Genomic DNA, 20,049 nt, shown 5'->3' with positions numbered 1-20,049 from the left:
AAAATCATAAATAGGTCAGAAGGGGACATTCTCATTTAAGACAGATATAAACATTCTTTTAGGTTATTACCACTATTGTGGGCAGAAAACAAGCCCTGTTTTTTGTGAGTAAAATATTTCAACTTGTGATGTCAATTAATTTTTCACTGATTTTAAGGACTTGGAAGACACAGTTGAATAAATAGCAACCCGCTGTCCTGGGGCAAGAATAAAATGTTTATTATCAAGGAATAATTTACTAGCCTAGACTTATCCTTAATAGGATACTCTTACTCAATTCAAATGTGCATAGATCTCTATGAGGAACTAGAGGGATTTGAAGGTTAAGGTTCGATACCTCCCTTCAAGAAACTTACTATCTATTCTTAATTAAAGATTCTTTCTTGTGAGCTCTGAGAGGAATTCAAATCATAGAAATTACAAGTTTATATGTTCAATTACAATAATTAGATTTTCTTTAGCTAAGTTGGGGTTAGATTCAAGATTAGATGATTTAATAATCATGGCTAGCATGCTTTCTTTCTAGAGATGATAATTAAATCCATAGGAGTTAATTATAGTGCCAAATGAAAGAAGAGAGAAAGAAGAAAGATTAAGACTCAGGACAGACACATGATAAGGAATTATGACCTGGGTAAAGATCCAACAAAGAAACCTAAAGATTGATCAAATCAGTAGAAGGAAAACTAGGAGAAAATGAGCAGTTTCCCAAAAACCTAGAAAGAAAAGAGTATAAAGGAGAAGATGATCAATTGGGTCAATGCTGCAAAGAGATCCTAGAAGACAATGATTGACAAAGAGAATGTTAGATCTAGAAATTAAGAAATTATTGGTAATTTGGAGAGAGCAGTTTTAATTCAATAGTGACATCAGAATCCAGATGACAGAATGTTAAGAAGAGAATGAGAAGGAAAAAATGGAGCTATCAATTGTAGATTGAACTTCTCAAGTCATTTAGCCACAAAAGAGAAATGAACTATGGAATAATAATTGCTGGTGAGCAGGAATAGTGCATCAAATAAGGGTTTATTTAGGATGAGAAAGACATAGACATGTTTGTAGGCAGTAAAGAAACAACCAGGAGACAAGGAAAGATAGAAGATTAGTAATAAGAGTATAAATGATAAAGGGAGAAATCTTTGGGAGAACTCAATTGGATAGGATCAATTGCACATATAAAGGAATTTTCCTTGGCAAGGAGTAGAGCCACCTCTTCACATGAAACAAGAAAGAGACAAAAGCAGAAAACATCTGAGAGATATGAGGTAAGATGGAAAGGAAAAGAGAAAAATGATGTAGAATGGTCTAAATGAGTCCGTGAAATATAAGGCAATGTTTTTAGCTGAGAAGAAAAGGAAAGGAGATCAATGAGAGAGGAGATGATAGAAGGACAATCTGTTCTACAAGACAACAAGGCAACATCTTCCAATCCTGTTTAATTCAGGAGTTCACTTCCTTCAGGTGACATAGGTACATTTTTAGAGGTCTGAACTATTTCAGAGAGTTCAGTTCTCCTTGAAGACCCCATTTAGAGTAATGATTTTCAAAAATGAACAACAACACTGCAGCATAGTAGGTATTTGCCCAAGTATGCTGGAAATTGTGTGCAAGTTACATTTGCAATCACATGTGGGAATCAGTTGACTTTTGCATAGGGTGCCTTATTCTAAACAAGAAAAAAAGTACTGTGCAATGTGCAAAATAAGTTTAAGGACCACTGACCTAGAGCCTTAGCCATTGTTTATGCCAATTAAGTTTTTTCTTCCTTCTTTCTGTTTTTGTATGTTTTCTATTTAGGTAATATATGTTGTATACTCACAACTGTCTGATTTATGTCGCTAATTAGGGCTATTACCAAGTAGTCTGAACTGGGATTCTAAAATCACAGATTTAGGGCTCAGAGAGCTTGAAGCAATGTAATACCTTCACTTAATAAGTGAGGAAACAAGACCTGTGGAAGTTAAGGGACTTGCTTGCAATCATAGAAGAATTAATACTAGGTCCTGAAGTTCAATTTCTCCAAAAGGCTGAAATTCAACTAAGGCATGAGGAGTAGCAAGTTTAGGGAGCTAAGAGTTCAGGTTGGGAAGATTAGTACAGGATGAAGAATCAATTACAAGTTGGATTGGCAACTATCTGTCTAAATGATTTGATCTCCCCAAATCTTTGACCATTAATAGTGACATTCTCCACCCAATTCATATCCAATGATGTGCCCATTCCTGCTAGCTACCAATTATCATTCCATAGCTCTCCTCCCTTCTGTGGCTAAATGACTTGAGAAGTTCATCTACAATTAATATCTCCACTTTTTCCTTCTCATTCTCTTCTTAATATTTGTAGTCTGAATTCTGATGTCACTATTCAATTTAAATTGTTCTCTCCAAAATTACCAAAAATTTCTTAATTTCCAGATCTAACGTGAAAGACAACTTTTAAAGTCACATGTTTTTTGTATTATAGTGTTAAAAGAAAAGACAGGAAAATATACAAGAGATTTTTAATTTTGTGGATAATCTTTTTTTTCCTTTCAATTTTATATAAGAAAATTCAAATTTTATTAAGTATTTATTACGATAAGATTAATTTTTTAAAAAAGAAATCCTGCTGAGGTATGTGACACTGAGCCAGTCTTATAGTCATCTCAGCCTCAGTTTCTTCATTTGCCAAATGGGAATGATACTGCACCAATCTCACAGGATTGTTGTAAGAATCAAATGAGATAAAGGATAAAAGTGTTTTGCTGAACTTAAAGTATTATATAAATGTCATCATAATCATATTATTACATTTCCACTATATTATGTAAATATAGAATGTACTATGCATTTATATGATCACATTCTACAATGATATATGTAATTTTAGATTCCCTTAAAATTTTCAGAACTCTGTCATTTAAATAATATATTTTTAAAATAAAACAAAGTTTTAGGTTGATATATCAAAAAAAAAAAAAAAAAGAAATAAAGACACCTACTGTATTCCTACCTCAGCTGTGCTTGTGAGGCCTGAAACTTGGACAGTAAGTGTTGATGAGAAATATCAGCAACTAAAACTGTTGAATTATTTTAATATCTTGATATAAGTTGCACAATTGTGAAATTCCAAATGCTTGTTATGAAATTCAAAATATTTTCATTTACTAATGGCTTGTAATAAATCAATGAAAGAAAAATGAATTTAGAATCAAAAGAGCCTGGATGTGAATCCCAGCTCTACCCCTTACTATTGGCATATGACTTTGGACTAGTCATTTCAACTATCTGACTTCAGTTTCCTCATTTGTAAAATGAGTTACTCAAATTATCCCTGAATTCCCTCCCAACTCCAGGTCAATGAGCTGTGGACTTACTATGAAGTCAAAAAGAAGTTTGAAAAACACAAAGTTAACACACAGAATACTGAAATGTATCTGTTCTTATTTGTCATATATAAAACTTATGTGACTTTTGGTCTTTATTTATGTTATTGGACCTTACTTTAAAGTATGTGTTGTAGAGGCTGTCAGATTGGCTTGCAGTGTTATCACTGTAATTCTAAAAGTTTCCTACTGTTTTCCCAACAATTCTTTTCCCACGCCTCTTTTGCCCCTCACCTCACTTAGCCCACACCAGCTCCTTTTTATGGATGCACAGAATGAGCAGTGGAGATCTCAAAGAGAACTGAGAAGACTGGAGAATGAGAGCCTGCCAAAAATACCCAAAAGAAATAGCTGAGATTTGTCATTATTTAGATCCAAAGACCAAAGTAAACAGAAGTCAACCCAAAATTCACAGGGTGGAAAAGGGAAACCTGAAGCTTTGTCCATTAATTTTATCATAAAATTTGACCTATTGGCAAACAATATCTAAGAAGAGCTAAGTCATAATCTAGATGGAAAATAATAACAAGAAGACATCCAAAGTAGGGAATTAAAGACATAAGTTTAGTCAACTAAGCAATCTTATGTGATAGTCTTCAATGATCTTACTAGACATACCTCCCCTTTCTTCCTAATGAAGCCAGCTACAATTAGGAATTGGATAAATTTTGATGGAATTCAGACTAGATATCACACACAAACTCACACACCCCTGAACACATATATGTATACACACACACATATATATGTGTGTGTGTGTGTTTTCCTTATAACCAATAAGATTATATCATGCTTCCTATATAATTATACCATGCTTCATATATACATACATATATATATTCAACAAACAATAATACCTACAAGTTACAAAACATTGTGCTAGGCACTGTAGAAAGAAAAAGAATAAGACTTCCAGGGAGAGTTTTATATTATAGTAAAGGAAATGTCAGAGGCATAAATATATATAATAAAATGTGAGGGTAATCGATATATTTGTTGGCATAAAAATAAATTAGTTAAATAAAATAAAATAAATCAAATTAAATTAAAAATAAAATTTATTTATTGATTTATTTATCAATCAACAAACATTTATTAAATATCTACAATGTGCCACTGAGTTTCAAGAAAAAAATGAAACAACCTCTGTTCTCACAAGGTTTTCATTCCAAAGAGGGAGATGTTATATTCAGTAAGTCTATGTAGAATATAAAATACAAATATAAAATACAAAGTAATTGTGGTTGGGCATGAGGGTAAGAGAGGAGAGATAAAAACAAGTTCTAGGATAATAAAGACTTCATATAGGAAGTGAAGTTCAATTAAGCTTTGAAGGAAAAAAACTAGATATTTTAAGAGGTAGAAATGAAAAAGAAAAGCATTTTTTTAGATATTTCAGATTTGCAGATTCTGTCTTCATAATATTCCACAGTCCTTGCTGAATCTATATCACTATAACTATGTGATTGGAACCAGTTTTTGATATAGGAATGTGTGACTTTTTCTCCTTCTTCTGAGACTGAACTAAGAAATTCACTATCGTAGCATTTTATAGTGCTTTTCTATTTACAAATCACCAACATTATAATATTTGTTGAACATCTAATATATGCATATTTGTGTTCAGAGATAAAGGAAAGGACAAAGAGTGAGAGAGAGAGAGCACCATAGCCCCATAGTAACTAGAACATAACTATATGTAGTTATGTATACATCTATACATACAAAGTTTGTGTACTCACATTATATAGCCATATACACATATATATCCAAGTAGTGGACATTAAAGAGTACAAAATACTAAGCACATAAAAATAAATCTTGGTCTACAAGAGCTTAAAATCTAGTTGAGGAGGAAAAAAACATGCTTACATAGAAAAAAAAATAAATCCCAAACAGCATAAAATAAAATGCAGCCTATGACAATTATTCCATGAACAGTCTGGGCAATGAGAACAGTACAAATTAAAAGAAAAGAGAGTTCAAAGAAAGTTTCATGGAGGAGGTTCAAATTGAACTGAACTTTGAAAGACAGATGGGTTTTCAATAGCAGAAAAGAAGGAAGTTGGGGATTATAGGGGATACACTTACACTTACACTTACACTTAATGCAGGTGCATTAAAGCAGGAAGGAAGGTGTGTTTGATGAAAGACCAGTTTTGATTGGAATGAATGCTTTATGTAGGGAAATAGGCATCACTAAGACTAGACTACGGAAAGGTTTGAATGTCCTTCTTGGGGTAAGGAAATCCTATTTTAAGTTTTTATCCCATATTAGAACACCTTGCTCATAGTAGATGTTTGATAAAGATTTGATGGATACTTGATCAAATAAACTCATGAATGAATTTGATCATCTTTATACTTAATATGAGCTCATAGTCATAGTCAGGGACATTCTCTTACACTTCTTTGTATCATAAACATTCAACAAATATAGCATGTTCAATAAATGTCATTGATGATGATGCTACCTTCATTAGATTAAATATGTTAGATTTTGTCTCAGATTTTCAAAATCAGAAATGCAATTAAAATATATGACACATATAATGAATAACAAAGTGGTCAAAAAATAAAATAGGTGGTCTTAAAGAATCATACATAATTAATGCCTAATCCTTTCCTCATACCCATTTTGGCTACATTACTTGTAATTGATCTGTCCTGAGACTGGAACACAGTTTTCAGTCTTAGAACTAGGATGTCATAAAATGTGCAATTTCTCAACTATTAGGTATAAATTCCCTAGTAAGACTTTTCTGATTTAGGATTTCATTTTTGTTGTTCAGTCATTTCAGTTGTATCTGAATCTTTGTAATCTCATTTGGGGTTTTCTTTGCAAAGATACTGAAGTAGTTTACCATTTCCTTCTCCAGATCATTTTACACATGGGGAAACAGAGGAAAACTGCATTAAGTGATTTATCCAGGCCCACAGTAAGTATCTGAAGCCAGTTTGAACTCAAGAAGATGAGTTTCTCTGACTTAAACCCTGGCACTTTATCCACTGAGTCACCTAGCTACTCTTGGATTTCATACTCAAGTTTTTAAGTACTTCATACTAACAGCACTTTGAGGAGGCAGGAACATTAGAATGTGTTCCAGATCTATGTTTACTATCTATGTAATCATGGGCAAGTCACTTATATTTTCAGAATCTCAGCTATCTCATCTGTTAACAAGTTTGATAGCCTGTTTTTTGGACACATGGGCTTATTTTGAGAAAACTCTCATATAAATGTGAATAGTCATTATAAATATTATTATTATATTTCTAATATCTCAGTTTTTCACCCAAAATGGAGAGGCAACTGCCAAATTTTGCTGACTCTTGGTCATTAGAGTATTAAGTATGTTTGTTTTTTTGCAAATTACATTTGCTTTAATACAAAGAGTTCTTATCTGTTTCCATTCCCGTAGCTGAACAATTAAGAAAGTTATTATATTTGTGTTGCTATGTTCTCATCTTGCTAACAAACAAAAAAATTCTTTTCCCAATCATAAGAGAATGACATCCCTTCTACTTAAAGAGAAATCTTCCTACCTCTCAACAGATATTTCAACCTGCTATCTCCTTTACTAGATGTCAATTGAATTTTTATTACAAAAGTAATTTTGATCCAGCTGATTGCTTTTAGCAACCAAAAATATTTACAAAATGCCTTTTGATTCATTCAAAATTCTAAAATGTTAACTATACTTGAGTTCAGATCACAGATCAAAGAATTTTAGAGCTGAAAGAAATCTTTGATAGCTCTAATTTTAAGACTATCAGTTTTCATAGATGAAAAGTCCAGTGAAGTTACATGACTTATTCCAGTTTACCAACTAGTTGATAGGAAAGCCATTACTAGAATTCAGACCTCTGAACACCCCTTCTATTATTCTATTCGCTATACACACTGCCTCTCTCTTATCCCAGAATGCTTTAAAATGCAAGATATAATGTAGTTTTGGAACAAAGATTTAAAGTGATTTCATGAGAGTAGTAAAAATTTGAGCGAGATATTCATTTTCAATTTTATTCTTGAGAAATTAATTCTAAAAAATATATATAAATAGGAATAATCTTCCTATAAGTACTTTGATGGACTTCCTTAAAGGAAAATGACTTCAAATACACTTGACTGATTTGTAGAACAATCCTGTTAAAAGCAATTATTCATACTAAATATGTAATTATTGTGGATATAGAGTGCTGGAAGAAAACTTCCTTATTGCTTCATCATTATTTGGCCCAACTGACATTATGATTTCACTTCAGTACTATGACACCTTTTATGATGATACCACATAACAATTAACATTAACATAGGATTTTAAAATTTGCAAAATACTTTGCATACTCATTTGATCCTCACAACAATCTTGTGAAATAGATATTACTATCACCATATCACATATGAGATAAGGATAAAGCCTACAGAAGTTAAATAATTTGTCCTGGGTCACATGGCTTTTAAGTGTCAGAAATTAGATTTGAACGCAGGTCCTCCTGGAGCCAAGTCCTTATACTCTTACATTGCAATGGTCTCATGCTCTCCACTGTTTTATTCTCTGGTGTCATTTAATGTCTATCTTCTCTAATCATATGCCTCAAAAACGTGGAATGAGCTTGAGGATTATTAAGTTTTTGAGGTTTATAAAATATGCAATTAGGAATGTGACATTATAACCAAATTTTATAGGAATCAGTGCTATGCTTATACTCTTACATTGCAAAGGGTTCCATAAATTCATCCATAAATATTCATTTATTTTCTAGTTAGCAAAGATCACAGGCAAAGGATATTGTTTCTGATTGTTTTTAATAGGCTAAAACAAACTCATGTCACCACCAAAATTTCTTCTAGTATTATAAAATTCCTTGGAATAGATTAAAATTCCCCTCCCAAAAATTGACCATATTTTACCCATATAAGAAATACATAATATCTGTTACTTTCTTTCACCTATATCTTAATCTATAAGCATAATATAAATATCATACATTTTGCTTAGAAAATCTAGTAATGTATTTCAAGCAGACATAGAAATATCCTTTCATTTACTTGATGTGTTTTTTGGTCTATTCATAGCAAATTCTAATTTCCATTACTACCACCAAAAATATTACTAAATAACTTGCATCAGGAGATAATAACATGAATCTCTTATGTCTGGAAAAAATCCATCTGTTGCATTAAATATTGTCTTGCTTCTATTTCTGAGAAACTTTTTTAGTAGATGTCCTGAATTTCTGCTTTTCTTTGTTCATTTAAAATTATCATATGATATGTGTATATATGTATATATAAACACATAATGAATATTCAACTCAAAAGTAAAATATTTCTATAGATATTACAGCTTATACAATTATCTTTAGTTATGGGTATTTTTTTACCAATGGGATAAAGAATTGTTTCAATAATTGCTAAATCAATTTAGAAAAAACAGCTCAATGTAAGGATGTTTTTATTTTACATGAAAGGTAGCACTTGAACTAAATCTTGAAGGAAGAGAAGGATTCTAAGTAGAATAGTCTTTGTTTCAAAACTTTATATTTTAAAAAATATAAGAATAGGTCTTGGTCAGTTTCAATATTTAATATTACAAAGTGGCATAACAGTCAGTTATAGGTTACTCCGGGGTAAAAAAAAAAAAAAAAAAGTTCCTCCAATAAAATATAAGCTCCTTGATAACAGGGTATGTTTAACTTTTTGTCTTTATATCTCCAATGCATAGCACAGTGCCTGTCACATGACAGACATTTTTAAACTTTTTATTAGTTAATTGATTTTACTTTTTCTCTAACTCTAAAATCAAATCCTTAATATTCATTCTTAACCATCCCTCCTGAAGCATCCACCCCCATATATGAGTCATACCAACTCAATAATTCACTTCTACCCTCTTTAGAGATTTGTTGGACTTTGCAATTATTACTATTAATGATCTATTAGTAATCTTATGTAGATAACCAGATAACAATTTTAAAAGATATCAAAGTAGTGGAGATGACTGGGATGGGAACTCATTTAGCTGAAATGACAAAGGGGAGAAATTTCTGGTAATGAAGTCTAATTTGGCAACTTAATAAGATTTCACATGGTACTTTCTTTTGAACTTTCTGGCCATAGAGACTCCTTAGCCTTCCTACATTATGAGGAAACTATTTTAATTAATGAGGCTCATTATTTTAGAGGCTCAATATAATACATTACAATTCTTATAATTTCTTATTTTGTAATACTAGTAAAAATAAATAAAAGCTATATGATTGTCACTACATTCACTGAAGGTAAATGATTAGCCAATAATAGCTATTTCATCAGAGATGTTCTTTAAATAGCATGAGGAAACTCTACAGTTTCCTGGTAGATAAAACACATGAAGAGAGTTTTTAAAATAAACTTATGTTAAAATCAAGAAATATACAATAAAATAAATAATACTATACCTCACTTATGATTCTTCAATATCTAGGTTTCATGGATATTACATGAAAATACAGTTCAATCAACATTTACATAGTACCTACTATTTATTAGGAACTATACTAAGCACTGGGAATAAAAAATATAAATAAAGGACGGAAGAAAGGAAGGGAAAAATGGAGGGAAGGAGGGAGAGAAAAAGGAAGGAAGGAAGGAAGGAAAGAAGGAAGGAAGGGAGGGAGGGAGGAAAAAAAGAGGAAGGAAGGGAGGGAGGGAGGGAGGAAGAGAGGAAAAGACAAAGAAATAAAGAAAAGAGAAAGAGAAAAAGAGAGGGAAGGATAGGAGAGGACAGAAAAAGAGAGGACAAAACAAGAGAAAAGAGGAGAGGAAAAGAGAGAAGAGAGGAGAGGAAGGAGAGAGTGTACCCTTTGGTTTCATTACTAAAAAAAAAAAAAAAAAAAAAAAAAAAAGGCTTTGACACCCAGTGTGAGTAATGAATATTATGTCATTTCACTTACTGGTTAAAAAAATATTGGAAATTTCAGACATGACAAGATATCTTAGAGGTAGAAAATAGATGCAAACACTATATGAACATTTAGGTAATGTATTCATAGTCATATCAATACAGGAGAGTCAGGAAGACTGAGTTATACACTGAGTTGGAATAATCTCATGAGCATTTGGACAAATGTTTCCTGGTCTGCTGGGCACCTGGCCCAATCCCTCTTGGCTTCTTCAAACCTACTTCTAGTCCAGCACCAATCTGCCTTCCAGTTTTTCCAGCAACTTTCTTATTTCAACCACCCAGAAGTCTGAAAGCCACATGGGAATCCTGACTAACAAATCCAGAGGACCCAAATGGAGAAATGAATTTGAGGAAAAGCGAGTTACTACAAAAGTTAAAAAAAAAAACTGTTTGAAATGTACAGGATAAAGTTGGTTAAAGTGAATAAATAAGAGAAACCAGGTAAATAAAAAAGAATTAGTAGACATTATGTTGAAGACGGGAGTACACCAAAGCATATCTTACTGCCTAGACTATGAAAAATAGTCCAGACTACTCTCAGAAGGTATTACACTATTTGTAAGCTAAGTATCACTATCCAATTCTAATATTACCCTTGACAAATAACTGTTTTAATGAGAACAATGTACATGTTCAATGTATCAATGGATAGACCTCATTGATAATTCTTTTGATTAATTATTGTACTGTCTAATCTATGAAATGTAAGATGAAATCCTATAGAACTCATCCATCAATTCATATCTCTTAGACAAACACTCCAAGAAAAGAATAAGCAGGAGGCCCAGAATTGAACAGAAACATGAAAGCAAGCTGGGTTACCTTTGAGAAAGCAGATAGCTCTTCTCAATCTCCCTGAAACAAAAGCTTTCTTTTTCACACTGATAGTCTTTCTTCTAGTGAAGTTAGAAGGTTGAGTCATGGAATGCTATAATGTCTGAAGACTTGCTGAAGATCAGACAAAAGTCATTAGAAAAGCAAAGTGGAAGGGAAGTGGGAATGAGATGAGCTGAAACATATCACAAATGAGTAATTAAGTAAGAGAAATGGTATTAAATATGTCATCAGAATAAGGTATGACTAAAAAAGAATATGAGATGGTCAGGTGGCAACAATGGAATAAAATAGTGGACAGCCAATATGCTCCATTGATATCAATGTAATACTAAAATGTGAAGAGCTCTCAACTCCAATACACTGAGCAGCCCCAGAGTGTTTTTAAGAGGACATAAGCAAGTTGCACAAGATAGGCAGGTATCAGTTATGGATGGGGTACAATCTACATTAGAACCCACATCAAAGAATCATAAGCTCACTTAAATATTATAGTATCTTCGATAGACCTCTCATTAGTATCTCAAAAAATGGATTAATAATATTTTTCCAATTATCCTCAGAACTAGGAATAAATAGACAGGAAACTCCAGAGAATCCAATGGCATCCAATCAAACAACCCAAGCTTTTTTATTCTCAATTAAACTGTTCTTTGACTTACAATCTAGCTCTTTCTATCTCAGTTCCTATTTCCCTATGACCTGTCACATCATTTCTATGGCTACATAAGTATAATGCAGTTTGGAAAGGTAAAATAGACACATTTTACATCTGTCAGCAATATACTAGCAGATAAGATTCAGATTAAGCATTGTCAGCTTCCAAAGTAGTGATATAAGGAAATATTGAACTCATGAAATATAGGCTAAATGAATTCAATATTATCTGGCTTTGTTCATATATTTAAGTATTACTTCTTATCTTAAAACTATAAATTATGAGATGCTAAACACAAAAATGAAAACAGAATATTAGTGTCTCAGGTGCTTTTTCTGCTCAGGGAGGACCAGGCAAAGCAGGTTTATAAATATCAAGGCTCTGGCTCTCACATCTTTGCTGCTTGATCACCTGGTCATTACAAGAAATAGGAAGCTTCTCTGATAGTATAAAAGGTAATGTTTGTCAAATAAAATGATAGTGTCACTAGTCCAAAGTCTTACAGACAGTCAGTAGTAGAAGTGGGATTTGATTTAGGGTCCTATGATTTAGTTTAGTGTTATGCTACCACAGTAAGAACCCTTTAATAATTTTTAACCAAAAAGGGGGAAAGTGATTTATGAGAAGCCTAGCTAATTTACTTTAAATTGTCATTAAAATCCATTCTACCATAATTCTATTTCACAACTAATTTTGAGGTGCATCATGCATTTTGAGTCATCTAAATATACATGTTACCAAATATATATAGCAACACTCTTTGTATTAACAAAAAACTCAGAACAAAGCATTAAGAAAGAATTTTTTTTTAATCTAGCAATTGAGAGATGGTTAAACAAACTATGGCACATGAATGCAATTGAATTTTATTGCACTGTGACAAAGGAGTAATGGAGTCAGCTCTAAATATTAGCTCAGAAGAACCAAATGTTGAACATATAATGAACATTTAACACTGGAAGCTGAAAACTCCACAGATGAGGACCTGAATTATTGTTTATGAAATTGTCTAGATTTAAAAGTGTCAGAGAAAATGCTAATAATGTAGATTAAATTTAAAAGTGTGTGATGTACTTTTTTTGGAGAGCTAGTTGTCAAATATGTACCATCATAGGCATGACTATAAGAAACAATAAATACAATTAGTACTATAAGATTTGATGAAAAGTAAATGGCAAGGGAGAGAAAGACAGGGAAAAGAGAATGTGCATGTGTGTGTGTATGTGTATGCATGCAATGATGATAACAATATATATAGAAAGAACAACAAGACCTAAAATTAAAAATGATTGGTATAAAATTATACTGAGTAAGCTTGACTTCAACTAAAAGATAGGAGAGAATATATTCTTTCTCAGTCTGTTCCCCTATTTCTTTTGAAGAGGTGGGCAATTATTGGTATGGAATAGTAAGTACATGTAACTTTGGAGTAGGCTGATATTTTAGTTTTAATGAGTTGTTTTATTAACTTTTTTATTTTTTCCTTATTTTAAGAGATATCAGAAGAGGAGAAGGAAGATAGAATATACTAATAAATGAAAATTAAATTTAATAAATGTTTAGTATTCATATAGTGCTTTAAGCTTTTCAAAGACCTCTACAAATATTATTTCGTTTGATCCTCTCAACAACTCTGGAAGGTAAGTGCTATTATTACTCCATTTCATAGATGAAGAAACTGGACTATATATGTTAAATGATTCACCCAGGATCACACAATTAGTAAATATCTGAGATTATATTTGAACTTATGTTCCTGATACCAAGGACCATCTCTCTATACAATATGTCATTTAGCTGTCATATTGATGTACATATATATAGGGTATCTCCAAAATCTAAGTTATTACAGTGTAGAGTGTATTAAATCTTTGAGGATATCATTTAATATAGATGTGTGGAAGGAAACAATCATTTAAGCTGTATATATGTATTTTTACTTTTTTAAATGTGGTGATGGTTTTTATTCTACTTAGATTTAGAAGATATGTTCAATTGAAACAAGATAATACAGAGAGAAAGAGAAAGAAAGAGAGAGAGACAGAGACAGACACAGAGAGAGAAAGAGAGACAGACAGAGAGAGACAGAGACAGAGAGAGAGAGAGAGAGAGAGAGAGACAGAGAGAGAGAGAGAGAGAGAGAGAGAGAGAGAGACTATTTCAGGAAAGCAAAAGTCTTTTTTGTGAAGGAGGGATTATATATGAGAACATCACTCTTATTTGGGCCTCTTCATAGAAAAAAAAAACTTATTTCAGACTCAACAAGTGGACACTTTTAGCTTTGTGAGGGAATCTGGGGAATTTAAACAGCCATTTTGAAACTAGGATCTCAGAAAGCAAAGCAATTTGACTTTGACTTTTACTGTTTCAAATTTCATCTCTTTCACTGTTAAATTCTTGTCACATATCAAGTTACCTTAAGTAGCTTTTTGTGAGTTTAATTAAGTCTTACTAATTCTCTAACAGCTCAGAGAGAGATGAATTCCTTAAATATTTAATCTGTTTATGACTCAAAGTGTCATTTTCTGAATACAGCAGTAAAATTCTTGGAATTAATTACTCTTTGAATTAAACTGCTTTTTTATACACTCGACATTTAATCATAGTTCACCCAATGTGTAAATCAAACAATCCATCTATGCATCATGGAAAATTTACTTCAAATATTGCATTTAGTAACTAGCTATAGGGCCCCAGTGTTGACCACAAGTAGAAGATTTTCTCACTGTTACTACATCAATCCACATCTTCAGTCCTAGCCAGCTTTATCTTTTCTCTGATTCCCACAGTTGATTCTTTTTCCCCCCTCCTTCTTCCTTTGTTCAAGTACTCTGAATGTTTTAAGCAGCCAGCTACCTCTTATTTGTCAAATTAGAAGCTCAAGCATGTTTTGCACATTACTCTTTTTTAAAACCACAATTTCATACTTCCATTAGGACCCTTTTCCCTATTACAACAAATTCCTATTCCTGTTCTGAATGTTCTATAAATGTTGTATCTAGCTGTATCTAGCACTAGGGATTATTCCTGTGATTTTATTGTCATAGGGAACTCTCATTTCTAGTGCAGATTCTGCAATTAATAGTCTTGGAGAATTGTTTATATCACTGAGAAATTCAATGATTTGCTTTAAGAACAGTATGTCAGTAGTAGGACCTGAACCCAAATCTGCATGGTTCTGAGGCTCACTTCACTGAGCTTCCTCTGCATCTGTATATATTAATGTTAATTGTATATTTGTCCTCACAGCTATACTGTGACTTCTGCTAGCTCCAACTTCATCCTTCACTAACTGTGTGCACTTAATCACACAATAATTGTTCAATGCCTACTGTGAGCTGAGCATTTGCCTAGACTTTGTAGGGAAGTTACAAAGAATTAGAAGATAGTGTAATAGCAGATTTGAAGAATATATTTAGATTCCTAGGTAACTTGAGAATATTCTATTTTAATGGGTATTTTATGCCTTGTACTAGTTTAGGAATTGTGAGAATAAACTTGGTCTGATTGACAGAATGATTTCCAGTCATTTCAGTAAACATCCATATTCTCCTAAGATATAAGTATCTTATTTTCACACTTGCAAGATTTGATTTTGAGAATTACAAGGCATTTTAGGAATAGTTTCCTAGCTTCAAACAATAGTAGATAGTAACAGAAAGATTATTTTTTAAATGGTCTTTTCCTTTTGCAATGTGTTTTCCACGTATTTTTTTATCTTAAAGCACATTGAGGGGATATGAAATAATCATGTAAAGAATATCAGATACACTTTCATATATATGTATGTGTGTACATATGTACATATATCTATATCTATTGAGGGATATATTGTGTTGGTTTTTTTGCTGAGGCAATTGGGGTTAAATGACTTGCCCAGGGGTCACATAGCTAAGCAATGTTAAAATATCTGAGACCAGATTTGAACTCAGGTCCTTCTGACTTCAGGGCTAATGATCTATCCACTGCGCCACCTAGATGCCCCAGTACTTTTTAATAATAAAGCTCTCGCTGAAAACTGAATCAAAAGAATGATAGCTAAAATTCATCTCTGACACAAGCATAAAATGATATGGTAATAAAATATTTATTATATGGTCCTCTCCAGGTGGTACCTACCACCTTTCATCATGCCCACTTCATAGCACTTTCGCAGACGACAAGCTTGGCAACTCTTTCTTCTGTTCTTGTCAATGGTGCACTGGTTGGTCGCAGGACACATATAGTCATTATGCCCTGTTCAAAGCAAGAGAAGACAAAGAATATGATTTCTAAGAACTGAATCAGTTCAATTTAAACAATTTAAACCAATTTAAATGGGGTTGGGAAGGATTCTAAAGATAGAAAGCTGCATGAGGCAAGTGATGCCCATAAATTTAATATTAGGGAAGGGGGAAATGGGGTGGGAGTAAGAAAAAGAAAAGCATAATCTGGGAATAATAAGATGGCAGGAAATACAAAATCAGTAGGGTTTTTTACAGTTTTTTATTATAGCTTTTTATTTACATGATATATGCATAGGTAATTTTTCAGCATTGACAGGTGCAAATCCTTTTGTTCCAACTTTTTCCCTCCTTCCCCCTACCCCTTCCCCCAGATATCAGGTTGACCAATACATGTTAAATATGTTAAAGTATAAGTTAAATACAATATATGTATACATATCCAAACAGTTATTTTGCTATAAAAATAGTCAGACTTTGAAATAGTGTACAGTTAGCCTGTGAGGGAAATCAAAAACGCAGGCAGACAAAAATAGAGGGATTGGGAATTCTATGTAGTGGTTCATAGTCATCTCCCAGAGTTCTTTCCCTGGGTGTAGCTGGTTCACTTAATTATTGCTCTATTGGAACTGATTTGGTTCATTTCATTGTTGAAGGGCCACGTCCATCAGAACTGATCATCATACAGTATTGTTGTTGAGTTATATAATGATCTTCTGGTCCTGCTCATTTCACTCAGCATCAGTTCATGTAAGTCTCTCCAGGTCTTTCTGAAATCATCCTGCTGGTCATTTCTTACAGAACAATAATATTCTATAATATTCATATCCCACAATTTATTCAGCCATTCTCCAATTGATGGGCATCCACTCAGTTTCCAGTTTCTGGCCAGTACAAAGAGGGCTGCCACAAACATTCGTGCACATACAGGTCCCTTTCCCTTCTTTAAAATCTCTTTGGGATATAAGCCTACTAGTAACACTGCTGGGTCAAAGGATATGCACAGTTTGATAGCTTTTTGAGCATAGTTCCAAATTGCTCTCCAGAATGGCTGGATGTAGAATCAGTAGTTTTTAACCATAAATGTGAATGTGATGAACTCTCCCATAAAGTGGAGGCAGATAGCAGACTGGATCAAAAGCCAAAACCCTACAATATGTTGTTTACAGGAAATGCATTTAAAGCAAGAAAATATATACAGAGTAAAGGTAAAAGCCTGGAACAGAATCTAACATGGTTCAGGTGAAGTCAAAAAAGCAGGGGTAGCCATCATTATCTCAGATCAAGCAAAAGCAAAAGTTAATCTAATTAAAAGAGATAAGGAAGGAAACTATATCTTGCTAAAAGATAGCATAGACAATAAAGCAATATCAATACTAAATATATATGCACCAAATGGTATAACATCTAACTTCCTAAAGGAGAAGTTAAGAGAGTTGCAAGAAGAAATAGACAGCAAAACTATAATAGTAGGAGATCTCAACCTTGCACTTTCAGAATTAGATAAATCAAATCACAAAACAAATAAGAAAGAAATTAAAGAGGTAAATAGAATATTAGAAAAATTAAGTATGATAGATCTTTGGAGAAAACTGAATGGAGACAGAAAGGAGCATACTTTTTATATAGTTCATGGAACCTATACAAAAAGTGACCATGTATTAAGACATAAAGACCTCAAAATTAAATGCAGGGCAGAAATAGTAAATGCATTCTTTTCGAATCACGATGCAATAAAAACTACATTCAACAAAAAGCTAGGGGTAAATAGACCAAAATGTCATTTGGAAACTAAATAACCTCATCGTAAAGAATGATTGGGTGAAACAGCAAATTATAGACACAATTAGTCATTTCACCCAATAAAATGACAACAATAAGACATCATGCCAAAATTTGTGGAATGCAGCCAAAGCAATAATAAAGGGAAATTTTATATCTTTAGAAGCTTACTTGAATAAAATAGAGAAAAAGACAATCAATGAATTGGGCTTGCAACTTAAAAAGCTAGAAAAAAGCCAAATTAAAACCCTGCAATCAAATACTAAACTTGAAATTCTAAAATTTAAAGGAGAAATTAATAATATTGAAAGTGAAAAATTATTGAATTAATAAATAAAACTAAACGTTGGTTTTATGAGAAAACCAATAAAATAGACAAATCTTTGGTAAATTAGAAAAGGGAAAGAAGAAAATCAAATTGTTAGTCTTAAAAATGAAAAGGGAGAACTTTACACCAATGAAGAGGAAATTAGAGCAATAATAAGGAGTTACTTTGCTCAACTTTATGCCAATAAATTTGATAACCTAAGTGAAATAGATGACTACCTTCAAAAATATAGACTTCCCAGATTAACATAGGAGGAAGTAAATTGCTTAAATATTCCCATTTCAGAAAAAAGAAATAGAACAAGCTATTAATCAACTCCCTAAAAAAAATCCCCAGACCAGATGGATTTACATGTGATTTCTACCAAATATTTAAAGAAAATTAACCCCAATGCTATATAAACCATTTGAAAAGATAGAGAATGAAGGAGTCCTAGCAAATTCCTTTTATGACACAGACATGGTACTAATACCTAAACCAGGTAGGTTGAAAACAGAGAAAGAAAATTATAGATCAATTTCCCTAATGAATATTGATACTAAAATCTTAAATAAAATATTAGCAAAAATACTATATAAAATCATCCCCAGGATAATACACCATGACCAAGTAGGATTTATACCAGTAATGCAGGGCTGGTTCAGTATAAAGAAAATTATTAGTATAATTGACCATATCAATAACCAAATTAACAAAAATCATATGATCATCCCAATAGATGCAGAAAAAACATTTGATAAAATCCAACATCTATTCCTATTAAAAACACTTGAGAGTATAGGAATAAATGGACTTTTCCTTAAAATAATCAGTAGCATCTATTTAAAACCATCAAGAAGCAGCATATGTAACGGGGATAAACTGGAACCATTCCCAATAAGATCAGTAGTGAAACAAGGTTGCCCACTATCACCATTACTATTCAATAATGTATTAGAAATTCTAGCTTCAGCAATAAGAGTTGAAAAAGAGATTAAAGGAATTAGAGTAGGTAATGAGGGAACCAAATTATTCACTCTTTGCTGATGATATGATGGTATACTTAAAGAACCCCAGAGATTCTACTAAAAAGCTAGTAGAAACAATACACACCTTTAGCAAAGTTGCAGGATAAAAAATAAGCCCAATAAGTCATCAGCATTCTTATATATCACTAACAAAATCTAAAAGTTAGTATTACAAAGAGAAATTCCATTTAAAGTAACTGCTGATAGCATAAAATATTTGGGAATCTATCTGCCAAGGGATAACCAGGAACTATATGAGCAAAACTACAAAACACTTTCCACACAGATAAAGTCAGATCTAAACAATTGGAAAAATATCAAATGCTCCTGGATAGGGTGAGCAGATATAATAAAGATGACAATACTACCTAAACTAATTTATTTATTTAGTACTATACCAATCAGACTTCCAAGAAACTATTTTAATGACCTAGAAAAAATAACAACAAAATTCATATGGAAAAACAAAAGGTCAAGAATTTCAAGGGAACTAATGAAAAAAAAAAAAAAATCAAATGAAGATGGCCTAGCTATACCTGATCCAAAACTATCTTATAAAGCAGTGGTCACCAAAACCATTTGGTATTGGCTAAGAAATAGACTAGTTGATCAGTGGAATAGGTTAGGTTCACAGAACAAAATAGTCAATAACTATAGCAATCTAGAGTTTGACAAACCCAAAGATCCCAACTTTTGGGATAAGAATTCCCTATTTTACAAAAACTGCTGGGAAAATTGGAAATTAGTATGACAGAAACTAGGCATGGACCCATACTTAACAGCGTACACCAAGATAAGATCAAAATGAGTTCATGATTTAGACATAAAGAACAAGATTATAAATAAATTAGAGCAAAATAAGATAGTTTATCTCTCAGACTTGTGGAGAAGGAAAGAATTTGT

At 32.3% G+C, this 20,049-nt stretch overlaps 1 protein-coding gene across 3 annotated transcripts in view; it reads right to left on the bottom strand.

Moving 5' to 3' along the window:
• ESR1 (estrogen receptor 1) overlaps positions 1-20,049 on the bottom strand; it is a 532,517-nt gene that overhangs the window by 276,362 nt on the left and 236,106 nt on the right. For all 3 annotated transcript variants that reach the window (XM_051997959.1, XM_051997958.1, XM_051997957.1), the window contains one exon: positions 15,926-16,042. In XM_051997959.1, coding sequence (XP_051853919.1) covers positions 15,926-16,042 — 117 coding nt within the window. The remainder of the gene's footprint in view (positions 1-15,925; positions 16,043-20,049) is intronic.

This window comes from Antechinus flavipes, chromosome 4 (assembly GCF_016432865.1).
Source record: "Antechinus flavipes isolate AdamAnt ecotype Samford, QLD, Australia chromosome 4, AdamAnt_v2, whole genome shotgun sequence".
Lineage (NCBI taxonomy): Eukaryota > Metazoa > Chordata > Mammalia > Dasyuromorphia > Dasyuridae > Antechinus > Antechinus flavipes.
Note: the sequence above shows the minus strand (reverse complement) of the source record. Positions and strands in the feature narration are given on the sequence as shown.